Genomic DNA, 26,971 nt, shown 5'->3' with positions numbered 1-26,971 from the left:
AGGAGTATGGCCTAAGAGTCCATTCACTGACCTTTGTCTGGCTACAGACAGAGCTCCCAGGGCTGTTTTGTCCTTTCAAGATAAACCCTGGAACAAGCTGAACAAGCAGTAAACAGAGCAGCAGCACAGGGCTCCCAGCTGTCTTCCACCCACCAGTATCCAGCCAGGAGGACAGGTTGCATAGACCACCATACCCAGGATGCACACAAGGGCAATGGCAGGGGCCAGCTTTGCACTTCTGCCCTCAGATACAGATTTTGGTGGGCTACTGAACACATGTATTTTATGGGGCATTTTAATCATGAGAAATATATATGCAAAGTGTGATGGAGTTTACTTAAGCTTTGAAGATAGCCCCAGGATGCTATAAGGGAGTATCACAGGGTCCTTCTTACTTACCTGATGCCAGAAGAGCTGAGCCACTCAGTATACACCCAGCCTTGCTCAGGTGCAGGATAGGTACCATCTAAAACAGCTTGGCCCTTGCTAGGCAAGTCCTACCCAGCAGAATCTCAAAATTAAGAGACAAAATGTATCTCAAGAGATTTTTATGTAAACATTGCAAGTTAATAGTTTAAAAAGAAACCTCAATCAAGAAATCAGTCAGTTGTTAGACCTCAAAGTCATGAAGAAATAGATTTTTATAACATTAAATATTATTAACCCCGGAATATTTATTTATCAAACTCTTTAAAATACTGATTTTTTTTTTTTTTTAAGAATCACATGTAATACGTTTTCTTTCTGGAAGAGTCAGGCTTCCAACAGTTGTGCAATGCTTCAAGCACATCTGGAAGTTATATGTAGACTAGAAAACATATGTATCTAGTTCTGTAGAGACACCATTGTCACAAGCAGAGGGCCACATGCCGGACACATCTAGCATCTCTGTCCCCACTCCTCAGGCCCCCCTCCCCAAGCCTGGCAGCGGGTGCCTCCAGCACTCTTGCTACCAGGCCACAAAGAGAGACACACTGCTGTGGTCACTGCACACACAACCCACAGACACTTTACCACGGTTAAATCAGGAGTTACACAAACCACTGACAAGCATGCAAGACTGCTTGTAAACCAGATTTTGCTGTATTTACTAAGGCCGCTGCCGCCGCTGCATCTGCTTGCTGGCTTGTTCTTCCAGCTGCATGGCAATCCCCAGGGCATCCAGTGTTTCTGTAAAGGAAGAGGGGAATGATGGAGGCTGAACCTGGAAGCTGAACTCCCCAGTCCAGCTGTCCCCCTCAGCAGGGCTCTGCAGGAAGCGAAGTCTGCAAGAACCGCTCAGCACAAAAATCAAATCCTGCCTGGTCCCACACAGCTCTTCAGCCACACTTGTTCAGTTCTAGTCAGCTTCAAGCCTGCAGTTTGCAGTTCAGACAAGATGCTGCTAATCCAGCTATCCCAGCAGGCCGCATTTCCCTGGCATATAAAGGCAAAGAGGAGAGCAGAGCATCTCCTGTTGTTACCTTGTCACCACCCCCCCATGGTGAATGAAGGGGTACAGCCATGGGGCTGCGTTTAAGATAGGAGGGCAGCCAAAGCTGTTTAAAAATAAAGTCACTTTGATGCCACAATTCTCAGCTTTATTTAAAAATACCCAAAACCCTCTCAGCCCTGCTTTTTGAGACAAAGACAATGCCAGCTCTAAGGGTTCAAGTGGCAAAGCCCAAGTTACTGTAACAGTGGCAGAAAAGTAGCCCTTGCCACCTTTGGAGCTTCCCCATCCCAGTCAGGCAGCCTGTATACCTGTGCTCTGTTCCATGTGTCAGCCCAGCCAGACATCTGCCTTCCTGTCCTCTACCACTGTATCTGTAGCAGCACTTCAGCCAGTGCAGTCCACAGGAGGAGAGGCAGGGCTCAGGGAACAGGCAGCTGGTGGAACTGGGAAGTCTGAGTCAGAACTGAACAGTCAGAAGGATTTTCTTGCACATTAAGTAATGCCCTTAACACTAAGGCAAAGGCATGCCAACTGTGGGTGCTAGCAGATGTGGCAACTCAGTATGTGTCTGGTAGATGCCTGTTACAGAGGATCATAGAATGCTTTGGGTTGGAAGGGACCTCAGATCATGTAGTTCCAACCCCTCCACCCGCCATGGGCAGGGACACCCTCACTAGACCAGTATGGGTATTAAGGCCTGATATCCATGAGAAAGGAGTGGAAGCTGTGGGCATATCCCTACAAATCCCTGCAATGAAGCACCTGGATCTCTTTCTCAAGTCTTGGTTGGTCGGGGTTTTTTTGGCCAAGGCAAAAGGTAAACTACAAAACTAACTAGCCAGACTTGAGCTCACCTGCTCTTTTTGGTGGATTCTTCTCAAGAGAAGGCAGTTTTATATGGCAGTGAAAGCAAGTGGAAGTTACTAGCCAGTGTTTTACTTTGGAAAATGCAGACAACAGGACATTTCAGATCAGTGTGTGCAGTTACCTAGGAAAGTATCCTAAGGATAAGCTGTGCAGAATAACTGGGTGCTCAAACCTCCATGGGCATGCCAGTATTACTTTCAGGTTTTTTAAAAATAAGAAAAGATTAGCAACTCTGCTAATCAAACACTAACATACCTCTGAGACTAAGGAAGCTTCTTGCACTCTCCTCTGTAAAGCACTTGGCTCTGCTCACAAAGGTCTCAAGATCATAGTCTGGTTGCTCTGTGGTTCCCACAAGGTAGTTGAATTCAATCATCATTCTCTATATTTACAAAGATAACAGTAGTGAAAAATTGGCTTTTTGGAATTTAATTATTTTCTTCAAATCTAGCACAAAGCTGAGCTTCTACAAGCCAGTACCAGTCAGTGCTCATGAGCTGCAAGTAGAGGTTGCTAGTTGGAGAGAAAGAGGGACTAGCTGACCGCAAGCACTGAAATACCCCAGTTTAACCAGCTGGGCAGGAAGACAGGAGAAGTTGGCAGTGAGGATCTATACTGTACAGGATCTTGCATTGCAGCCCACAGCCTACCCAGCAGTACCTGGCTCAGACAAGGCAAGCTGCTATCACAACATGTAGAAGGCAGCCTGGTCTGGGCTCACCTCTGCCACGTACCTGTCTCATGTCTTTAAGCTGTTCGACAGCCTTCTCCTCCCATTCGTTAATTTGGGTCATGGCCTCACGGAAGCGGAACATGTGGGAAGAGAAATCTTCCTCCTCATCCTTGGAGAGCTGCAAGAAACAGCTCAAGTAAGAATAGCAACTTGTTCCCAGTTTTGAGAGCTGTTCAACCCACCACACACACACATACACTGTACTGAAGACATGAGCCTTCTCCACCGGTCTCCATCTCCTCAGTCTCCATCTGATTCTGTGTTTCACCAACGCCATTATGAGGGCTGAGCTCTTTCACTCTGCAACAAGAAGACTTGTCACTCAAACACTTCTAGCAGTTTCCAGGCTACTGCAGTTGATCAGTGCTGCACCTCAGAGTTGCACATTACCACCCCCAGAACAAGCTCACACGGGCAGAAAACCCGGAGTGCGATAGGAAGGAGAGCACACACACATTTGTCATCATGCCCAGTCTAGAACCTCTCCTGGAGAAAAACATCCAAGTACACACTGGTGTTGCCAGCAACACCTTTCACAGAAACTGTCTTCCACACGTCAGGTCTGTCGTGACCAACTAAGAGAACTTAGTATGGAAAGAAAAAGGAATAAGGTTTTTCCCCCCCAGAGTCCTGCTGTGCCAGAATAGATCTATAATAAGGATTAGTCATGGCTGATGACATGGTACTAGAGGTAATGTCAGACACCAGCTGGATATTTCATTCCACTTACTAGAGTCAGCTTCATATTTCCAGTGAGTTTCAGCCTCACATCCCCTTCTTAGATCTTGAACTTGCCTTGTACACTGGCTAAGAACCCCATGGGCCCGACTTGAGACCAGAATCTCACTGAAGCACACCAAGTCAGATGTTGCATTTTGTCCTGTCCTTTCAGGTGAGCAGGAATGACTGACCACCAGAAGAAAAGAACTGCAACTCCAATCCAGAACCAAGTCTGGGAACCTCTCAAGATTCAGTGTTCCAAAGAGTTGTTTGTGAACTAAACGAATGGAAGCTCTAAGCCTGAAGTGTACAAGTGTCATCTTGTAACACAGGACAAAAGTGACAGCCTTCTTTTTACTTGTCACCTCACCAGAAGGGTGTTGAGGCATACATAGCCGAGACCAGGAGGTACTCACTGCACTCACAGGGGTTCCAGGTATCAGCAGGACCCCCAGGGAAACCCGGGGTTCAGTCCCTGCAAGTCTCCCTTGCCCTGCAAGTACCCAAGGCACACCATGGGGCACTCAAAACACATTCCCACCATCTGCTTAGAGGCATCTGAATTCTCCAGGTCTTTCAGATTTCACCTAAAAGTCCCCAAGGTGCCATACCCTCTTAGCTCACACCAGAGTCTGTCAAGAACACCAAGTGTTTTGTGCTAAAAGTAGGGCAATGTCAAGGACACATTCCTAGCACACCACTTAGAGATGGAACATGGAGTACTGCAAAAAGTAAAGGGCACAGAGGCAACCATCTAGGGCAGGGTAATCTCCCTACAAAACCCAGGACAGTCTGAAGCCTATCATGAGCCTCCTCTGAAGAAGAGACAGACTGTATTAAACCATGACTAACGTGTTTCACATGGAGTTCCTAAGACAGCGTTCAGATAATTTGCTCCTAGCAACCAACCTCCGAGTTACCATTACAAGCAATGGCAGGAGAACTTTTGGTCAAAATAAAACCAGCCAAAACACCTTCTATAATGTGAATAAAATCCCCAGGTCAAAGGCCATTACCTGTCAGCATATCTCAGGGTGTTCAAGGTGTACTCGCACGAACTCATGCCTGGAGAAATCATTGCTATCTGCAAACAGAACACAAAACCTCAGTAACTCTCACATCTGACTTGTGCTCATGGCCCCACAGATCTCCCCAGGAAGCTGGGACACGTTAGGACAAAGGGTCAGAGCTGAAGTATGGAGACAAGCCCATTTTTTGCAATAGCTTCTTTGGGATGCAGCAGGGCCTTGTATCTGACCTTCCCCGGGCAGCATGCACACAAAGCCAGTGAAGCACAGCCCTTTGAGAGCACATCAGGCTCTGCTGTAGGTTGACTGCATGGAAGTGACTTCTGCAGTCCTGCTTCTACTGGTGCTGGGCAAGGCTCATCAGTTTTTGTTCTCTGTCACTGTGGGCAAGTGGAGGAGGAAAACTGAATGAACCAAAGCTTGCTGACTTCAAAGGCCCCTCACTCTAGAAGAGGGGCGTGCAGCTATTTAGTGAAATCACAGAGCCCATAAGTGGTGTGTTTGCACTGTGCATGTACTCACCATACAAGTCCTTGAGTTTGCTCCTATGAATGAGTCCCTTAGCACCTGGGTCAGCTTGCTCTCCCGGAAAGGGGTATGAGATTTATTCTGCCCTAAAGCACGGATGCATTCCTAGGAAAAGACAAGTCTTTTGCATCTCTTCTCAGACAGCTTTGCAAGCTATCAACCACCAAACTGCTGTCAAACCCAACAGGCTGGAGAATGGTCACCCCTATTGCACTGTAAGTGCTTCATAGCCTTTTAAATACACTCCAGGTATGACTGTCACAGGACAGCTAGTATATATCCATCACATGCAAAGAAACAACTTGAACAAAGCTGAAAACAGATGTATCAGTGCCTGGCCTGACTGGTTTGCTTTCTTGGAAACATATTCTGAATTTATCTTTTGCCTGTTCTTTTCCCTTGCACCAAAAAGGGAACAGAACAGGTAACCCCAGAGTGAGCGGAATCCATGTGTTGATTAGCACTACTTGCTCCTGGAGCTACAGCTCACCTTCAAAGCCAGCAAGCTCTTATTGATTTCTGCACCTTCCATTCGTGTCTGCCGATCAGCACTGGATGTGTCTGCACCCCTCTCATTTCCTGCCAGATCCACCAAGGAAAACTTGCCAACCATCCTCCCTCGCTGGCGCAGTATGATTTGGAAGCAGGCGTGTGACCGCGAAGAGCTCGCATTAGCGAAAGTCTGCCCAGATGTCCTGCAGCAGAGATGCAAACGGGCATTAGGATTGTCTCACAGAAGGTGCAACGGGTGCCCACAGCACTAGGCAAGACTTGCAGCCATTCAGTTCAGTCCTTTAGCCTCCCTGGTTTTATCCTATACATTAATACTTCAGGTTTAGCATGAGTTGTGCTCTGACATCACAGGCCATTCCACAGCAGCACTGCTGTGACAGATATGAACTTGCAGCCCAGTTGTAGAGACTTAAGGCTGTTTAATCTGCCAGGCTCAGCTGCACCAGCCTACAGTGGAATGCCTTTCCAACCACTAATGCCTTATATGATTTGCAGTGCTGAAAGTGTCTTTCAGCTCCATGTCCCAGCCTCAGAGCAGCCACATGCCATGTTCCCAACACATCTGTCATACCACAGTGAGCTCTGCTAACACATCACAATCACAGTAAATCCCCTTTCTCCACCCAAGCTGGCTTGGCACCACCTCTGTTGGGAAACTGCACCTGCCCCATCCCTGCAAGGCAAAGCCTGGAGTCCTGTAAGTTGCTATAAACCTCTGTGACCTTCATCATCTTTCCCTGAGAAGGCTGGAGGGTTCACCATCCCACCTGTGCCCCTGCTGCTGGGGGAAGGGAGGGAGGTTGGCCCAAAATAAGGTGGGAGTCTGAAGTGACAAACGCTTCTGGGAAAAATTGCCAGAGAAGCACATGCAGCAGAGGGCGGGGTGCCCATACCTGCACATGCAGCTAATACAGAAGCCAAGGAGCTCATTTCCTTAGTAGTGTTTCCACAGCAGTTGCAGCTTCACTGAGATAAGACTTGATAGTACAGATTTTCCTCCTGATTAAAGGCACCAGTATGACAATACAGTTGCCTTCCTGCCAGGATGATGACCCAAGCCTACAGCTGTCCCTTGGCACCTGCTCTCCAGGATTCTTTCATTCTGGGATCTAGTCTAGATGTAGTGGTTTTGCTGTCATTGGAATAGCTCATCTGGCCTGCAGTTAAGCCAAAGCATTTTTGCAACTAAGTTAATGCCAGCTGCTCTTCCTTGATCTTACAGGCCCAGAGGGAGCTACTTGTGCTCCTGTACACTAGCTGATACTTCTAGAAAGCAGCTAAATTGAGCAGCCATCTCCTCCTGTGAATAGATTCTCTCTTCTTGGAGTTACACAACGGCAGGTGAACCACAAACTCTGACCTCCCTGCCAGCCCCTTTATTCTGTAACCACCTTGTTTTCAAGCAGAGGTGCTTCTCTGTGCCTGCCTATTACTGGGAACAACAGGCTTCTGTTTAAGCCTCAAAGCACCAGCTACAGACATTATACATTTTTTTTTTTAGACAAGGGGGTACAACAGGACATGACTCTTAGTGGTTTTAAGGCACCAAACCTGCAGGCACTGCCCATCTCAATCTTTCTGATGACATCCTCAGCAGAGCCAACTTGTATCTCTTGCAGACCAACAACCTGGACCTGCTGTTTGCCATCCTCCAGGACTCGAAGCTTTGTCTTCTTATTCAAGAGGTCAAACACCTATATTCAGACAACAAGATTGAGAGAAATATGAACAAAGTCTCCTTGTAAGTCTTCATAGATAAACAGCACCTTTAACATAGCTTTCCAACTCAATTCCAAACACACCAAGAATAGACTATATTAGTAGAACTATAGAAACAAGTTTCACACAGCCACTTGTGAAGCATTCAGCTAAAGAACTCAGGTCACAGTTTTTAAAACACTCTCACCTTTCCATTGTATATTTCAAAGAAAGTCACGTAGACTTCCAGGTTCTGACTCCTGTACCTGGGCTGGCTTAGGAGGAGGAAGACATCGTGTGCTAGTGAGGAAAGGCAGAGTTTAGTTAACTAGCTTAACGCACATTTAGTTGCTATTTGGTCTACTTTCAAATATTGCAGAGCTAGAAGACATTGTCTAGCAGACAAATGACAGCCTAAACAAATGCCAGTAGAACAATTAGTGCTGGTCTACCATCTGGAGAACAGTTTCAGCAACACCCTCACCCATGGCCTGAAAACAGGGGGATTCAGAAGCTTCTGCTGCTGATGTCACCCACAGCCAGCAATCCTTCCTGATCTGGGGGAACACAGGGACCCACTATTGTTCTGGACAGGCCTACATAATGAATTTGTTTCAAGCACCTCTTGTGGGAAGCTTGGAAAATATGGATCCCTGAGCATCTGCACTGCAGCTGCCTGAAGACAATACAACAGAGCAACTGACCCTTTGGCTGGATCCAGTGCAGCCTCTCAGTCAGGCTTCAGACTTGGAAATTGAGCTAAAAGCAAATACTTTCCCTTCAGGGCCAGTAATAGCTAATTGTCAGAGATGAGTGAACTACCTTGCAACACAGAATGGTTTCACAATATGCCTTCTGAAGAGAAGGTAGAAGAGGTCAGGGTTCATGGTGCTTTCTAGGCATTCAAGGAAGAGCTTCTAAACATCTGTTTTCTGAAGTAATTTTGTGTGTGCCAAGCTTTTTTGCATCTAATGCTTACAGGAAGCATTTATATGCTTTCTGTGTGACAGGCTTTATATCAGAAATGACTGGGGTTTGTTTCATTCAAAATCAGGTATTTCCAACCACCACCTTTAGTCTGAGGCAAAAGGAAAGCAGAAGAATCAAAATTAAATGGTTCAGTCCAAAAAGTGTCATCACCCCATAAGTGTCATGTCTTTGCTTCAACAAGAAAAATATTCTGGCCAGGTAAGTACAGATCTGGGACCTTACAGGCTGGGTGGAAAAATACTTTAAAATTGAAAAAAACAAACCATAGCCATACTTCTTGTGAACACCACTGCTTATTACTAAAACACAAATTCTTTATATGCATCTTCCACTGGAAGCATTTAAATAACCATACAAATCCAGATCTATTTAGGAAAAACAAGCACTAATATGATTTTCATATCTAAAGAAGAATCAACTTACATGCAAAAGCATATATGCCCTTGGAGGCATTCTGTGCTCTCCCAGAGAAGTCTCCACCCATAGTCTGTAATGAGAAAAAGGCCAGAGGTAAGGTTATAAACAAGTCAGGCTACCTGATTTTAGTCCTGAGAACATATTAAGAAGTTACCATGTATATATACACACACTCTCCAATGTCAGCATGATTAGAACACAGTGCAATTCAGGACAGAATTCATTTGCTGCTCCCCTATCAGTTCAGGAGGAAGATCTGGACTATGCAAAACAACAGCTGAACACCTGTAAGGCTTGGCAGTAGAGTCAAAGTAGTTGCTCCTCCAAGGAGGAGTAGCCCTGACAGTGCCACTAATTAGCCTCTGGCCAGAAGCAGCAAGCCTTATTTCTTCAGACAAATTGAGCAGCATTTTCACTGCTACCTACAGAAGTGATACCAAAACTGAGTTCTACATGAGCAAGATACTTTTAATGCCAACAAGTGTTTCAGTTGGTACCATCCTGGTGACTTTTGTATGTAAGAGTCAAGTATAAAATACCCCGAAACTCAATCCCATGACACACACTGTCTACCAGATCTTAACTATGCAGCACTCCAGACTCAAAGAACAGCTACTGTCCTTGTGCTAGCTCTGCACCCTGGGGTCCAGAAAGGAAAGTCACTTCATTGCTTCGGATTCTAGTGCCTCAGTTTACTCCTGTAGCAATGCTCAGATGAGCAAGTTTGCCTGCCCATTCCAGTGCATTGGAGGCAGCCTACATCCAGACTTCTGTAAGCTTCCAAACTTTCTTCTGGATCACCAGAAAGGATCTACATGCACTAATGTAGGAGACCCTCACCTAAAACTTCCCTCTAATACTGGAATGACAGCTACTGCCTGATTACTCAAACTGACAGACTAGCCCAGACCAGATCACTGTGGTTTGAGGTAAAGGCTTCCTGCAGAACAAGACAGCAGATTTGACTCCACTGTCATGCTGTGAGGAAAAAGCTTCCCCACTTTCCTTCCCTGTAGTTGTCAAAAGGAGTTCAAAAGAGAGCACAGCTGAAAATTTAGAGCAGATAACCTTTGAGGCAAGAAAACACAATCATCATGTCTCATGAATCGACAACTAGTAGGCTGGAAGGAGTGGTTAGAAAGCAAACACACCAATTTTCCCACTTCACAGACAACATCAGACCACTTAAATGTTTACGTGCAACAGGAGACTTATTCTTACATAATCAGAGTCTGTCAAACACCTCCAAGATCAAAACATGATGCAGACACCAGCCTGGCACAGATGTAGGCCAACAGCCCCACTCTGCAGGTTCAGCAAGGCAGCAACAACCTTTTGAGGCAAGGATTAGCCACAACTAACACTAATGTGACAGGACATCTTAAGACTTTAAAAAAAAAAAAAAACAGCTACAGGGTTAATTTAGTACAATTTTCCTCAAAGGAAACCCACTAATACATAAAACTAAGAAAAAGAAAATTGACTGACAAAGTATTAGCTTTAAGACAATAAGCCAAGATCCAAACTCCTTATACAATCCTACTCATTGTCAGCACAAAGGAGCTTTAAAGGTAGAAAGTTTAATACCTTGGAGAAACACTTACATGTGTTTTGCCACTGCCTGTCTGGCCATACGCAAAGCACGTTGCCTTCCCACCTTCAAAGATGGTCTCTACAAGAGGTCTAGCAGTGAACCTGAGTATTCAGAAGGTAAGATACAGTTATGGCAAGCATTTCGTAATTTTTGTTTTAAAAAAGCAAGTAAAGGCAAATCCCATCCCTAGGAAATTAAAGCCACATCAAAAAATAAGCTCTAGACTTTTCAGTCTTTGGTTCCCTCCAAAAAGGAGTTTAATATTAGTTTCAGGTAGCAGTTTCTTTAAGCCAGGATGCCACCTAGCCATAGCTCTGTCTTGGAAGTCATTCCCAGTCAGCAAGAAGTGTTACCTGTAAACCATTTCATTGGAAGAGCCTTCATCAAATGAAAAGTCAAATCTAAATGCTTGGGTATCCAGGTATTTTGTTAGATCCACTTTCTGCTTTGGCTCATGCACCAGCAGGACAGACTTGCTTGGAACAGTAATCACATCACATTCCTTCTTTAGAAGTTCTGTTGACAGAAAAGACAGTGAGTTTCTAAGAATAAACATCAAACTGCTGAAAGGCAGAACTGCCATGTCAGCACATCCACCTTGTTTATTAAGAGGGCGCTTCCTCACACAGACACAAATCCTATGTTCTTCTATCTAAAAGGAAAAGAAAGAAAAAAAGTATTAATTATGTCACAGTTGCACCCACACCTACGTAGCATCAAAGAGAAAAATCCAATGCTCCTTCACATCTACTTCTCTATATGCTGATCAGAGCTGCCTCCACTACAAATCAGACCCATCCTCACAGGGAGGCAAGTCTTCTGTTTCTCTGCTTTTTGATATAGCTTAAAGGTACATAATATGACCTTACATGTGACACCACTTTCTGTTATAAGGCAATCCTGTTTTAACTTACACCTGTACCTACCACAAGCTAAGCTACAGCGTAACGGGCTCTGCCTTTTACAAGCTCTGAAGAATACTGACACTGCCACACAAATCAGTGCACAATGATTGTTAAAGTACACAAGTTTTTTTGCTAGTGACATATGCAAAGGAACACAAGACAGTTTAGCCTCAACAGGGACAGTAAGTGACCTCACACATACCACCAGGTCCCTCAAGACCACAACATGCTCAGAGGATTTCCAAGGTAGCAATGCACTAAATCGTTTGTATGCTACAAAGTCCTCAGTACAAACCAAAGCAACCTGTACAGGCTGCAGTCAGTAGCCTCAGTATTTACTTACTGGGTCAGATGAAGATATTGGCTGGCAGTTTAAAGTTGCTCTGTATTCCTTGATCATCCGTGCAAACTCCCAGTTTGGAGAGCTGGTGTCAAATTCCTGCATGGATAAAACGATGGATGCAAAGGTAATTAACTTGTTGCAGCAGAAAAGGCCCCCAGCATCCTAAACAATCAGCTACACAATTAGAAATAGTTCACTTAAAGGCCACAAGATTCAGAACTTTCTGAAACTAGAATTAATCTGTCTTTGCATACAGCTTTGTAAGAACAAAGCCTGGGCAAAGTGCTTTGGTTTTAATTCTTCTGATGTGCTGTCCTACAGAACCTGCCCTTACTGGTGCATTGTACTCTACCTGTGCACGTTTTGTCCTGATTTCACTAATTTGAGCTCTCTTTTCTTCTCTCTTGTTTTTCATTTTCTCCATCTCTTTCACAATGTTAGATCTTCTCCGAACTAGGTAAAATAAAAACATTTTCCTTGCATTAAACTTTCATAGTACAGAAACTTCAACTTTCACAGGCTGCTGACAGTTTAAGGTGCACAGGAAACAATCATCTTCAGAAGGATGGTCATTAATTGCACAGGACTTCCTTCCCAAACCAGATCTACCTGCCCCAGGAACTGCCTAGCAAACCTCACTGCTGCTCTGAAGTAAAGGCAGCATTTCTGAGGAGACACTGCTGTAACAACCATGCACTGGTAATAGAAAACACTCACAATTCTCAAAGTTACTGTCTTGGAGTTTACAAAGCAGCAGATCACAGAGCAACACACTGCTGCCTGGTGGGTCAGTTCTTACCCACTGCTCCCTGTTACCTGGGCTCATTGAAGAGCCTATTCCAGCAGCAAGCAGGTGATCCTCTGTATCTCCATTTACATTCGGCAGCGCGGCTTCTGGAGCACAGTTCAGCCTGCTAGCCCTGGTTCGGCCAGCTGCAGAAAAGCCAGGACAAAACCAATAATTAGATTAGAAAAATGTTGTAATGTGTGCAGCCTCACAGACCACAAGCATTCCTCAGCTCTGATTCTGAGGCAGGAGAGAGCGCTGGTTAAAACCTGTGGTAAGTGTGCAGATATTTGGGGTTCTTTTCCTTACTTTGCTGATCACCAACTTTTATTCAAAGCTGCAAGTCAAGGCCACACCAGACAAGAATTCCGTTTCAAGCCTCTTATTTCAATATCTTTGCAGAACGTTAAACACAAGGCATATGGCCTTCATAGGGCAAAGATAAATAACTACAATTTGTAATTCAAGTAGGCTCAAGTTCTTGCTTTATACAACCAGTACAGGTAAAACTACTACTAGTGTAGTTACAGAATGTGTTGGGAGCAGCATTAAGGAGCTTTTTTTCCCCACTTCAGCCCTATGAATACCGCTTTATGCTCTTAAGGAGATACCACATCCACCCACTCGCCCAACCACAGGTCCCTGGCTAATAAAAGCACCTAATTATTCAACAATATTATTTCCAAAGTCCTTTGAGAACTCCTTCAGGTAGGGGCCCTGGATATTTACATAATGGCAGACCTCTTTCTCTCTTGTTTTTACGTATACAAATGGGTAGAATTTGTTCCTCACCCCTGGGATTTGCAGCTTAGCTAGTTAAGTGAATACAAACCATCTTGTTTCACAGTAAGATTCTGCCACCTTCTTTTTCCACTCACCAGGAACTGAGGAATTGTTTTTGGTTTGTGTAGAAATGCAGGGATCCACCCTCATCTCATTTTCCTGGAGGCCACACTGTGATTCTGGGATAACTGACATCCTGGAACGGCCACGTGTAGCTTTGGGAACACAGATTCAAGGTCAGCATCATGCCTCAGACACTCAGGCATTTGCAAGTAAATCAAGTGCTCACAAAGCACAGAAGAAGTGGGGAACAAGCTGTAGTTGAAAGGATCATTTCCAGATCTCTGGCACATTAGCAAAGTGCAGGACAAAGTAAAATAGGTGAGTGAAAAGTGGTATGAAATATACCACCACAGAAAAGCAAACAGTTCATTCCAGCTTTGCAGTTTCAGTTACTTCTTTCAGACACCACGAAGGACTCACTAATAGGAAGTTCCAAAACCTTCATACCTATGAAAGGGAAAGTTACAAGCCAGGGAACCAGGAAATACTCTGAAGCATCACACTTGTAGGGCTGTGGGAACTAACTCTTTCACGGTGACAGTAGCACTGCAACCTGGCAACTGGCTGTGGGCAGCACCGTGCCCACCTTCACAGCACCCACACAGCGATGGGTGAAGCAGGAATTTGATGACACTAAATTCAGCTTACAGACCCTGTATAAAGTCTTTGGAAGTGGTCCTTTTGTAGGCAGTCTCCACTGCCATGTACTAAGGTATTTCTTTCACTGAGACCAAATCCATCACAACAGTTCCTAGGGAAGGGATTGCAAGATACACTGCTAGATTTGCAAAGAAAACAAATCTGATACAAAAAAAAAAAAGCACAATATGAAATCTAGAACCACCTTCACCTCTAGCAATCACAGGGATTTATCCAGAACTAATCACTACAGTTTCAGGGGACAGCAGATCTGTTTCAGACCAAGTGTAAACTTCAGTTCCTTAGAACCATACCCACAAAATTCAGCCCTTGTATCTGTTAGATCTTTACCTGGAATCTTCTGCCCAGGTGCAGAGACATTAGGTGTCACTGTTGTACCTTTAGGAACAAAAAAGCATCAGTTTCATGCTCAGAGATGTCATTTTACTCCCTTTGCCACACACACTCATACCTGACCTCACCACAAACACTGCAGCAATTTTTCTGTAGATGTTGCACTCCTGGACAGACATATCAGCTGGAGGAGCTGCTGCATCTAAATAGGTTTGTTTCAAGTGATTCTTGTACATTAATATATTCAACATCCTCCAAAATTCTTACTAATCCAGGGGACTGAGGCACTGTGTGTTTGACTCACTCAAAGCACTCCTCTCATTTTCCTGAATGAGATGGAGACAGACACCTCCTGATCTTCTTAGACTAAGAAAGAAAACCTGAGGCCAAGTTAGCTTCCCAGTTTGTGCAGTGTTTGCAACAGGCCAGATACTCACTGACATTCACAGTGTTTAGCTAGCTATAATGTAGTATTTAAGGAGTACTGAAAACACTGCTGCTTTAGTACTCTGAAAAGGTCTTCAGGGGCAAGACTGCCAGAAGCAAAAGCAACAGATATTTCAGGTTTGCAATTAGATTCCATACTTCAGGAATGCCATGACCTCTGTGAGGACTTTTTTTATCAATCAGCAACAGGACTAAACAACCTTTCTTCTCCTGGTTGGCTGTCTATCTAGACAACTTCACTACATCAGTTTGCTTGCCAGTTCACAAAACTTATGGAGGGCTCTCTGGTTTTGAGGACGATCAGAACCAGCCTAGCACAGAACAACTTTAGCCACACTAAGCTTCTCAGACTACTCACGCCTCTCCGACAGAGGAGGATTTGTACCACTGTCCTCTGCTACCAGCTTCCATGTCTGGCATCACATGCAAGAAAAGCAGCCAGACAATCCCAGCTGTTTTGTTTACAGCTCAATCACCTGGAAACAACACAAGTTCTGGCTACCTACAGACTGTAAGAGAATTATTAAACTCACAACCATTCAGCCTCAGCACGCATCACGTCTGTATTACAGACAGACTAGTAACGCTGCCCCTTGCATTTTACAAGGCCAAGAGGGAGTCAATGAACAAGCTCAAGAAGATAGAAAACATGAGAGCAACTCCTGACACCTCAAGAAAAACAATTCCTTCTCAGCCCCACAGCGATACCACTATCTTAGCTTTAGCCAAAACATTGCCCTGACACACAGTCACCGAGCTACCGCACACCAGCTGGCATTCTGGCTGCCTGGTCTGAAATGTCTCAAAGGATAAAGCTGCAGTTACTGCCTAGTGAGGCTGTTTCAAGAGGATATACCCATTTGTCACTACTATTTCTTTCTTGCCCTTTCCACTCTCATTTTGAGACTTCTAATCTTAAGATCTGCCACTTACCTCTTGTTGTCTGTGGCATTTGCAAAACTCCACATGAAACTTTAAAGACACACTACAACAGCAACCACCTAGTGACATTTAAAGCAGTATTGAGGAATAACTACATCAATACTGCAGAAAGGGGCAGCACAGCAACAAACGCCAGCTCATGGGAACAGGACAGCAACCTGTTAGCAGGGCTGCTGCACTTGAGAGTCCAAAGCGTTGCTATGAACCACATTGGTCTTTGTTAAGATCGCCTGGATAAGCAGCCTTATGGCTGCAATGGAAGACCACCACTGCTTCATAAGGATATAGCAGAGAAAAGAACATTTTCTCACCTTCCCGTGGAGCAGGAATCTTTGAAAGGGTTGTTCTACGCTTCTGTTTCTGAAAAACAGCAAACGCTCTAAGTAGGAGTAAGCTGCAAGCACCTAGCACAGCACTTCAAGATAACGCCAATACAACAAGATCTCTGACAAGTCTGAGACAGAAAAGACAAGTTAGAGACTTCAGTCTTTAAGACCAGGGGCATTACTTATAAAAAGACCTTGCTGCTGACACTTCAGTGCCTCGGGAGAGACTAAACCACTTCAAAGCACTTACCTGTACAGTTACATTCTCTTGCAAAGGAAGGTTCTCTTTCACATCTGTGGCAGGCGCTTCTTCTGAAAACTCAGGATTTATTTTTACCACACTGTCAAGGTCAATCTACAAGTGCAAAGGCAGGATTTTACAGAGTGGGATAGTGCTGCTACTGCTTACAGACTTTTTTTTTCTTAAAGACTTGACTTTCAGTACAAGCAAACAAACCTGACCCACCACCTGCCAAGTGTTAAGTTTTATAGCTCATATTCCATTTGGATAGCCTTGCATGTCTACATATGCTAGAAGAAACACGCTGTTTAAGCCATTTGCCACCATGTGCTAAACAGCACACAGCTCTGCAGGTACTGCAGAGTGCTCCGGAGGGGATGAGCAAAGCACACTTGGCATCAGCTACTTTAATCTCTTACTGCTAATCTTAGTAAATCTCAGCTGCTCTGTGACTTCTGCACTAGGAGAGCATTAAGCATTTCCTGTGTCATTGCATTTACTGAAATAAACTTCAAAGAACTGCTTCAACTTTTGGGAATTAAGGATTCAGCAATTAATCTGCAAATCAATTTGCCTGCAGTTTCACTTGCCATTGCAAGGGATTTCACCTAGGGCCACCTATGACCTCCTGCCTGACCCTTAAGTGAAGTTACAACCCTGCCTCCACAGGGTTCTGCAGCACCCTGGCCCAGGCAGCTGCAGAGCGACAGTGGGCAGGTAGCCAAGGGCAGGCTCAAGCACAAAAGGCAGCAACTCCTTCGGTTCAGTTTCTCCAATCTGATCCTGCAGGAGAGGTTACAGGAATGTGTACACAAAAGCTGCTGTATCACAGCAGCTCGCACTGGAATTCACCCGACAAAGCAACACAGGCAGCACTGGGAAATCTTTGGGCTGTCAGTTTTTAAGTTACTTAAATAAATATTTAAATAATTTAAGTTTCTTCAATAAAAGAGGAGTCCAGAAAGAAAGAGCTTCATGTGAACCTTTAAAGTACCTAATCAGAGAATTAGCTCAGAAACACATATGTGGGCAATATCTACTGACAGCATAGGAGTGTTTGCAGAATTCTCTTCACAGACCTTCAGTGCCATAAGACAGACACAGGGCACAGCCAGCGATCCCACCTGGATCCACAAGTTCTGCATATCTCAACGCAGCAATAGCCAGGCAACGGCAGTTTCAAGACTTTAGCTGAATTCTAGAGCAGAGCAGCCAGGACAGCCCATCTTGCTCTGTTACCGCAGGAGACCTCAGTGCGTGCCAGGACTGGAGCCACACCAGCCTGGAGTGCCCCAGGCTCCCTTTCCTCCTCACTCCCACCCGATGTTTGGCCCACACCAGCACAGGGATCCTGAATACCAAACCCGGCAGGGCGCTAGGGGCACGGCAAGCCACAAGGAACACCTAAGGGCCACAGTTAAAGCCAGGAAAAGCCAAGACACACCGGCCGAGCTGGGAGAGCGGGGACTGCGGGGCAGCCCCCCCACCCCCAGCAGCCAACGGCGCCGGCGAGAGGCCCCGCACGGAACACGCGCGGCTTCGCCCCCGCTGCCCGCGGCCACAAGGCCGCCAGCGAGCGGGGAAGAGCCGAGGAGAGGGCAGGGGAGGCAGCGCCGCTCACCTCCTTGCCTTTGACGACGCCGTCCTCCCTCCACTCCACAGACAGGCAGGACTGCTCCGTGTCCACAGTCTTCACCGTCGCCTTGTGAACCAAGCCTGGGAGAGAAGGGAAAAGAGCGCTGAGCCCCGGCACGGCCGGCGCGGCCACCGGGGACCGAGGGGGCTCTACGGGGAGGGGGAAGGGGGGAGCGGCCAAGACCCCCTACAGACGCCCCACTCCCTCCCCAGCCCTTACCGTTACTCCGCTGGATGTTAACGACGCAGCCGGGGTAGATGTTTAAGGCCATGGCGTAGAACAAGACCACCCCCTCCTCGACAACCGCCTGAAACCCGGTAAAGACACCCAGAGGCCGCTAACCGCCGCCGATTTAAACCCGGCGTGCCGCGAGGCCTACCGGGAAACGCGGGGCGGGGACGGACTGCATTTCCCAGCACGCTCCGGGAAGGCGGCCGCCTACGGTTCCCGGCGTGGCCCGGAGCACCGCCCAGCACTCGGCCCGCAGGATGCTCAGAACAGGGGCGGGGACTCCAGGGCAGCGCGGAGCAGGGAAGGGGCTTTGAGAGGCAGCGCCCGCAAGGCGCACGGGGCGCAGCACAGGCAGGCAGGACGCACCACGCTGCGCAGGTGACCAGATAGATCCGAAGGTGGTTGGTTTTATTCTGTCTTTGACCAGAGAAGGGGTAGCTCCACCGAAATGGAGCCTCAAAAAATTCCACGACACTCGTGCTTGTTCCTCTCCACGGAAATCTTTAGTAAAAGGCGAAAGATTTATACGATCTGAAGAGAAACCGGAGTATACCCTCTGCACCCGTCCCGGCACACCCACCGCCTGCCCTGCAACTCCCAGGTCACGGCGACCCACCCCCGCCCGCCCGCCCGCTCCCGCCAGCGCGGCCCCGGCCCGGTCCCGTCTCGCCGCAGGGCACAAGCGCCGCAGAACCGGGAGAAGCGGCGGCGACTGTGAGTATCGGCGGGACCGGGACGGAGCCGTGTGCCGCGGTGCACCCTGGGTATGCAAATCAGCCGGATCGTAAAGGCACACATGCTAATGAGGTGCCGGGAAACGAGATGCGGGGTCAGCGCTGCCGCCGCCGGGCTCGGGGCCGCGGTGGGGCCCTTCTGCTCCAGCCCGAAAGGGGCTTGGGGCTCCCGGTGGTGGTTCAGCCCCAGCCGGCAGCTGAGCATCACACGGCCTCTCCCTCGCTCCCCGCGCCCGGTGGGATGCGGAGGAGAGTTGGAAGGGTAAAAGTGGGTGCGGATAAAAACGGTTTAATAGTTTAAAAAAGGAACTCCCGTACTTAAAAGCCGTAAGGAGAAGAGAGAAAACAGCAGCAGGAAAATAAACCCCAAGACAGAGAAGCGGTGCAACTGCTCAGCACCAACCAGCCGATACCCAGCCAGTCCCACGGCTGGGCAGCGGCAGCCAACAACCTCCCCCCAAGATTTATCTACCATCTCCTTGTGCATTCCCTCGCTGGCTGGCAGGGCGGCGTGAGGACCGCAACATCCACCCTGCGCAGCGTCGGGGGTCTCGTCAGTGACCAGCGCATCCCTGGGATAAGAGATACGCTCCCACCAGTAAAACCAGCCTCGGACGGACTGCCGTGGCGAAATTAAACGCTACACACCAGCCTCAAATTACATCGCTGTCCCAGCCATAGCCTAAGACTGCGACGGGGTGTTTGAACCACCCAAAATCTCCCCTATTCCATTAGCTCTACTTTTGACCAGAGAAGGGGTAGCTCCACCGAAATGGAGCCTCAAAAAATTCTACGACACTCGTGCTTGTTCCTCTCCACGGAAATCTTTAGTAAAAGGCGAAAGATTTATACGATCTGAAGAGAAACCGGAGTATGCCAGTGTTTACCCCCGCGCACAGACCGGCTCCCGGGTGTCCCCCCCCAGCACACGGCGACCTCCACCTTCCCCCTTCTTCTCCCTCCATCCTCCGCCTTCTCGGCGGCTGGCTGGCGGCACACACGGTACGGCCCCGCGCCCGGAACCGAGGGACGGCGGCAGCGGCGGAAAACGCTACCGGAGCCGCGCCGCGAGCCCGCGGTGCACCCTGGGTATGCAAATTAACCCACATACTAATAAGGTGTATGCTAATGAGGCGTCGCTGGACCGCAGCGCCATGTACGGCTCCAGACCGGTTCGGGGGGGCTGCTGAGCCCGTCCGGCCCCGCCGCGGGGTGCCGGCCCTCGGCCCTGCCCGTGCGCTGACCCGCGGGTCAGGAAGGACGGGCCAGGGACTCGCAAACCCCCACAATGTCCCACTCCCTCCCGGGCCTGCGGGCTGGAGCTCTGGTGCCCCGGCAGAGCTGGCCCCGGGGGCACCGGCCGCGACCACCGGCCGCCGCATCCTCTTAGCGCCGCCGCGTCGCTAGGCAACAGCGCGCGGCCCGCGCTGGCGGCGCGGTGGCGTCACGGCCTCGCGAGAGCTCTCCCCGCCAAACCGCCCCGTGACGCTTAGCCCCGCCTCTTTGCGCCAGTGCCGCACGATGGGTGAGTGGGGCCGCTGCGGGGTCTGGCCGCCATCCGCCGCCATCCGCCCGCTGCGCGGCCGGCGCCCGCCGCGCGGCCGGCGCCCGCCGCCGCTCCTTGCCGGGCGTTAGCGGAGGGTACCGCCAGCGAGCACCGCCCGCCATTGGGGGCGGCAGCGACGGCGCCGGGCGGATGGCGGAGGGAGGGTGCCTAGGCCCAACATGGCGACGGGGTGGGGTTGGGGGGGAGCGCGGCCTCGCCCTGATGCAGGCCCGAAGCGCTCGTTCGGCCCTCGGTGGCGCCGGGGCTGCGGTGTTCGGGGGCAGTGGAGGGAGCGGCTTGTCCTGGGACCTCCGCAGATAAGGTGGAGCGGCTTTGGCGGGGTGGGGGTGCCCTGCGCCCGACTGGTTGGTGAGGGTTTGCGGGACGGGGGGGGGTTATGGTGGAGAGACAGTTCCTATGGGGTACGCAGGTACCGGGGGGCTCGTGTTGGGCTGTCGCCGAGGCGCTGAGCAGACGGGTGGGGTGGCAGCCTCTTTTCATAGGTAACCTGCCAGGCTTACCGGGTTATCCCTAGCAGCTTGGGCTGGGGCGGCTCCGGAAGGCTGCCCCGCACAGGAGGTAGGTTGAGAGGCTGCATCCCGAAGGGTCCCGACATGGTGGAGGGAATCCATCTGCTCTGTGCAGCTCTGCTGGAAGGGAGGAGGTCGAGATGGATCTGAGTATCAATGATGAAGCTTCTCTCACTGCTGCATAAGGCTGAGTGCACTGTGCGGATACCAACCTTGGAGAGCTGAGGACTCAGAACTGTGTCTTGCTGGGGCCATGCGGGCTCGATGCCATCATCTCACCACACTGCTCTCCACTCAGGTATCTCCAGGGACAACTGGCATAAGCGTCGCAAGACTGGGGGCAAGAGGAAGCCCTACCACAAGAAGAGGAAGTATGAGTTGGGACGACCTCCTGCCAATACTAAAGTAGGTGATTTGGGGGGGGTGAAGGGGCAGTCGTCAGTAGTTGTGTATATGTCCTGTGTTTAATGACTGTTCAGTGTTTATCACTGCTGCTTTAAAAGGTGGTGCTTTGCCCTCTCCCTGTGGGAAGCAGTGATAACGATTTTGCAGTAAGAGGCAATTGGAGTGATGAAATTTTCACCTTAGGTAGATGCAACAGACCGTTCTGGTCACTTCACGCATCTGCCGATGCTGGGGTTTGTCATAGTTACACTGACCACATTGCCTGTGAGCGTCGGACTTGGCTGGGCTCCCGGGTAAGCTGTGCAGGGCTCCAGCACCAGCACCAACCACCCTGCTGTCTGTTCCTCACCACAGATTGGCCCACGGCGGATTCATACCGTGAGGGTCCGTGGTGGGAACAAGAAGTACCGTGCCCTTCGGTTGGATGTTGGCAACTTCTCCTGGGGATCGGAATGTAAGTACGTGGTAAGCCCGATGTCTTGGAAAGGGAAAATCTTCTGTGGCTGTAGCAGTACAGAGTAGAGGGGTGATGATCCATGTGCAGATTTGTAGTCTGGGTTTGAACATCCTGGAACCGGCAGTGCAGGGTCTGAAGCAGCATACAGAGGGATGGTAATTGTGGCCTTAGGAGCCTTGGGTGTCTGCTGAGCTCACAGGGATTGGAGCACTAGTTAACACTTAAAGGCAGGCAGTCCTGTCCAAAAGCAAAAAGTGTTGAGGATTTTTTCTTAAAGCTACACCTTCTGAAAAGAACTCAAGCATGTGCAGTTTACTTCTGAGCTTCCTGCTTTTGCTTAGCAAAGGAGTAGTATGCAGCAAGAGGGGAGTCTGTAGTGCTACCCCATCAGTACAGTGGATTTTCTCTGACCTGCAGACTGAAAGCCTTTCAACCTGAGGATGGGCCTGTTCAGTGTCACTCAGCATGATGGTGAAGCTAGCAGTGAGTCTCAAGGTGGCCAGCGTGGTGTGAGGGAGAAGGGACATGCTTGGTCCTCAGTGATCACAGAGCAGTGTCCGTATGTCATCAGTGCTGTCATGCATAGGTGTTACTGCAGGAGTGAAGGGACTGGGCACGCTTTGCAGAACAAGACGAGGCACGTGAGTGAAGAGGCAAAAACCCATCTTGTGCCTGGTCTTTCCATACGTTGGGGGGGCTGTGTCTCCAGGGCTAAACAGTCAAGTCTAGTAGCTATGAATACTTGAGGTGGGTCTTAAAGACTAAAAACAGCAGCTTCACCTCCCAATTCACTCCTAAGCTCATGTCCTACAAAATGGCTCCTAGTATGTGTTAGAGAGCACGTTCAACACAGATTAATTCAGTAGTTCTAGGAAGTACCGATGGGATCAAGCCCTGTGCCTGATGTTAGTTGGCATCTGCTGGGCAATCTTCCAGTCCAGAAACTGATTATTTTTTAGCGTTGCTTAAAGTCCCAGCAAAGCCACAGATCCCAGTTTTTCACCTGGGATGACTCAGTTTCCAGGCATAGGTTCCTGTCTCAGCAACAGCATGTTGGACTGATGAAAAATAGATGTATCTCTTGGTTAAATTTATTCTGGTGCCAGGGAAGCTGGAGGACATATGCTGGGGTGATGAGTGTGAGCTGTTTTGAGGGTGTGGTTGAAATGCTGTGCACTGTATTCTCAGTTGTCTGATCCCTGTAGGTTTGAATTCATACTCTTCTTTTGAAAGGCTGCACTCGCAAGACCAGAATCATCGATGTTGTCTACAACGCCTCCAACAACGAGCTGGTGCGGACAAAGACCCTGGTGAAGAACTGCATCGTCCTTGTTGACAGCACCCCGTACCGGCAGTGGTACGAAGCCCACTATGCTTTGCCCCTTGGACGCAAGAAGGGCGCCAAACTGGTATGCCTGGGGTTGTCATTGTCACTTTGACTCCTTGCAGTGTAGAGCCTGCTGGGCTAGAGGCAGTTGGTCACTGGGAGAGGACAGTGCCTGCTGGATGAGGGTTGAGTACCCGTCAGCAGTCATGTTGGTTGTCTAAGCTACATTCCTGCCAGCTCCCTGGTTAAGCCTGACTGTTCGCAGAGTGTTGGGTACCACTGAGCTCTCTGAGGCATTGCAACCAGTTCATGCACAAGGACCTGGCTGTCGATCTCTCTGGTCTTCTAATGATGATACCTTTGTCCAGTTCTGCTACTGAAGGGAGAGCGATGACACTTTACAATGCTGAGGAAGACTTGCAGGTCAGGTCCTTGTGCTGGGGACTGATTGCTATGATGAGAGGCTTCTTGTGGATTGTTAACCAGACCCAATGCCTTTAATTTTATTCCAGATCCCAGCCTGCTAGAAGGTATTTAAACCCCTCTGTGTAGCACTCAGTTTAAGGTTGTCTCCTCAAATTAAAATCAAAGCGCCTTTAACTGAGCACGGTGCAGCTCAGCAGCACAGGGAGACACCTGTAACCTGTCTGTCAGCACTTGCACCACACCCACGTGCTCTCATTATGTCTGGGGAGGGAAAGAGCACTCGCTTTTCTTGGAGGAGGATTAATTCATCGGGGAAACCTTTGCTGTTTCAACTGAGAGCACCCTTCCCTAGGGCGCTGTGCTTTGTTGTCAGCAGTGACTAGTTAGCAACGTGGCATTTCTTGGTCACAAAAGAGAAACAGTGCCTGGCTCTGTGAGGCTGGAGTATCTGTTCCTCTGGGGGGTCTGGCTTAGGAAAGAGGACAGTTCTGAGAATCTGAGAGTCTCTGTGTTAGTGGTGACCACCTGTGCTTGCAGAAGGTGGCCCTGTGGCTTCATTTCTGGTCTTCTTTTTAGACTCCTGAAGAGGAAGAAATCCTGAACAAGAAGCGTTCAAAGAAGATCCAGAAAAAATACGATGAGCGGAAGAAGAATGCCAAGATAGCAAATATTCTTGAGGAGCAGTTCCAGCAAGGAAAGCTGCTTGGTGAGTCCCTGGCAGCATTCATGTGGGTGGGGATAAGGGAGTCAGGGCACAAACAGGGTGCCAGAGCAGGTCTTGTTGGTGGTGCTTGGATTGTTTAAGTTCTACTTGCTATGATAAAGCTAACTGCAGGGTGAAAGTGATGGGGTGCTCTCTGTACCTGGAGGAGTATCTTCTGGGTCTTGCATGTAACTTGTTCTTTTATCTTCTCTGGGGTTACCCCACTTCAGGCAGGAAGGGGGAATGTTTTTCTGGAGGTTGAATTGTTACATGTCCCATCCAGGCTTCTGGAGCTGATCATTCCTGGTTGGCCTTGGAGAAAAACAATGGGGCTTGAGATTTGCAAAATGAGCAAAGACCCACAGGCTGCGCTGTGGGTCAGAAAAATGTCCTATGAACTTGTCACAGCTTTGACCAGTTCCACGTTCTGGGGAGTAGGCCAGTGTTCTGAAGTCTTCTGGTGATGAGACCTATGTCCAGTTCTGCTACTGAATTTGAGCGATGACAGTTTGGAGATCTGAAGAGGACTTCATTAGGGACTCTGTCCAGCAGAGCATGTTCAGGAGCAAGATACCATAGGGGGTGGTACCAAAGCCATCACATAAACTGGTGTATCTGTTCCTGATCACTTGCTCCTCTGTGCTTGTGCAGCGAGGCTGCGTGCAGCGTGTGTTTCACTCTGTGTGCATCTGCTGGGGTGGTGAGTTACTCAACTTTAACTGTTTGGCTTCTCCTTGCAGCCTGCATTGCCTCCAGACCTGGACAGTGTGGCCGAGCCGATGGCTATGTGTTGGAAGGCAAGGAATTAGAGTTCTACTTGAGGAAAATCAAGGCCAGAAAAGGCAAATGAATGAAAACGATTCTGCTGAGAGAACGAATAAAACCAAGAGTCTTCTACAGTAAAGGGGGTGTGTGCTCATTTGTTGTGTGCAGGGCAGAGGGGTCCTGTGCAGCCTCTCCTGCCTGTAAACCGTGAAGGAAGAAGGATCTCTCCTGGAATCCCTGAGCACTTCTGTGTCAGGCTGTGACCCAGCATGCTCTTGACTAAAGCATCTCCCTGGGTTCTGGGACAGTGGACTTGGCAGACTGAGTGTGGAGAAGTTGTCAGACTTGGCTCCAGTGGAGAGTTTCCAGTACTGCGACCTGCACACAGGAGGAAGGTGGAAATGCCCATGCCTGGAAGCTGCTGGTGTCTGGCTGGGCACATGTCCCCCCTTTTCCTGTGTTGCTTAGGCCAGCATGTGTCACATAGGGAGTGAGGTCGATGGGGAAAGGTGACCTGCTGCCTCAGGAGAGGGCTGTCCCATGAGCTGCAGCACTTGGGCTCTGCATTTGTGCTAAGCCTGGCTGAAAACTTGTCTCTTAACACCTTCAGCCTCCACAGCTGGTACCTCTGCCTGCAATTCCCAGGTCACCAGGCTGGTGGGGGCCAGCAGCCCCCTACTGCTGTTCCTTGGTGTTTCCTGCCTGGCTGCAAGGTTGCCCTCAGGGTACCTCCATGTATCTGGCTTTCCTGCACTGCTCAGTGACCAGCTGGCCTCTCCCTGACCTCCTTGGTCTCATTCCTTCCAGTGCAAGATGAATTCCTTCTAGCAGAAGGGCCAGGCTCTCCTCATAGTCTGTCCCTTTCGAAAGCTGGGTACAGACTCTAGCTCTGGGATTGGAAAGTGGTGAACAAAAGCTTTTCCGGATGTTTTGGGGAGTGCTGATGTCATCCTTGGGGCTGCTGCCAAATGCTTTGTGCTGGTATTGGGCTGGAGTTGGGCGCCCATCCCAGGCTGGGGCTGTGGGATGGGTCACACACTGACCTTTAACGCCCACGACGTGGGCATGCAGTATGCTTCACACCTGTGTTTCTACAAAAGCCCCACTCATCCATCAGCACCCCAGTGCCCACCAGCCTCACGATTTTAACACTGAAGGGGAGGAAAGGGCCTGGGATTGTCATACCCCAGGCAGGGCAGTGGTGACACCAGTGTCTCTGATGGCTTAAAACACAGGCTGAGCCCCACAAATAGCTTGTGCTTAGTTATGTTTTGGGTGTGGATTGTTTCTCCTGTGATGCTCTGTGTGGCTGCAGGAGGTGCTGGTGGGCTCCTTGGTGGCAGCAGGCAAGGACAGGTCTGTGCTGTGGGTGGAGTGAGACACAGCAGCCTGTTACCTGCGTGGCTGCAGCAGCACAGTGACACCATGGTGGGGGTACCTGGGTGCCACTGGCTGTGCTGCTGGCCAAGAGACCTGGCTGGGCGGGATGTTTGCACAAGCACATTCCTTCTCCATAGTGATCTGGGGTAAACTTTCCCTGCGCTCCAGCAACGCCTGCTTTTGCTTTCCAGAGAGGTGCGGCCGAGGCGATAAAGGGCAGTTGGGAGGGATGCGTCACATCTTCCTCTGACTGTTCCTTTTCCCCCCCACCCTCTTCAGGGTGCAAACACGATTCAGGGGTGTTTCTGGGGGACTTTGTACAGATGGAGAAGCTGCTGCTTCTGCACCAAGTACCAACCTGATGTCAGAGCAGAGCTGTAAACCTGTCCCCTGGTGAGCAGGATGATGCTCAGTTCGTCAGCACACGCTGCTGAGCACGTCACTGCGGAAAAACGCAGCTGCCAAGGGCGGCAGCTCG

The 26,971-nt window shown here is 49.0% G+C and overlaps 2 protein-coding genes across 2 annotated transcripts; one reads left to right on the top strand and one right to left on the bottom strand.

Moving 5' to 3' along the window:
* Nucleotides 1-1,090: 1,090 nt before the first annotated feature.
* Nucleotides 1,091-18,260, bottom strand: KIF2C (kinesin family member 2C; the record flags this gene model as incomplete). The annotated part of the gene is made up of 22 exons (XM_084265873.1): nucleotides 1,091-1,170; nucleotides 2,558-2,684; nucleotides 3,037-3,153; nucleotides 3,233-3,335; nucleotides 4,772-4,839; nucleotides 5,306-5,416; nucleotides 5,802-6,006; nucleotides 7,376-7,518; nucleotides 7,731-7,822; nucleotides 8,936-8,999; nucleotides 10,534-10,624; nucleotides 10,877-11,039; nucleotides 11,121-11,175; nucleotides 11,772-11,867; nucleotides 12,124-12,224; nucleotides 12,588-12,704; nucleotides 13,437-13,556; nucleotides 14,395-14,442; nucleotides 16,098-16,146; nucleotides 16,363-16,467; nucleotides 17,975-18,069; nucleotides 18,209-18,260. The coding sequence occupies 22 exons, from the start codon at nucleotides 18,258-18,260 to the stop codon at nucleotides 1,091-1,093; spliced, it is 2,202 nt and encodes a 733-aa protein (XP_084121999.1).
* A 2,186-nt stretch (nucleotides 18,261-20,446) lies between these two features.
* RPS8 (ribosomal protein S8) lies at nucleotides 20,447-25,252 on the top strand. Its single transcript, XM_084265828.1, has 6 exons — nucleotides 20,447-20,479; nucleotides 21,329-21,435; nucleotides 21,790-21,889; nucleotides 23,126-23,301; nucleotides 24,222-24,351; nucleotides 25,089-25,252. Exons 1-6 carry the CDS (start codon nucleotides 20,476-20,478, stop codon nucleotides 25,196-25,198), a joined length of 627 nt encoding a protein of 208 aa, XP_084121954.1. The 5' UTR covers nucleotides 20,447-20,475; the 3' UTR covers nucleotides 25,199-25,252.
* Nucleotides 25,253-26,971: the final 1,719 nt, after the last annotated feature.

The sequence above is a fragment of the Gallinula chloropus genome (genome assembly GCF_964237585.1).
Source record: "Gallinula chloropus genome assembly, chromosome: 6".
NCBI lineage: Eukaryota > Metazoa > Chordata > Aves > Gruiformes > Rallidae > Gallinula > Gallinula chloropus.
Note: the sequence above shows the minus strand (reverse complement) of the source record. Positions and strands in the feature narration are given on the sequence as shown.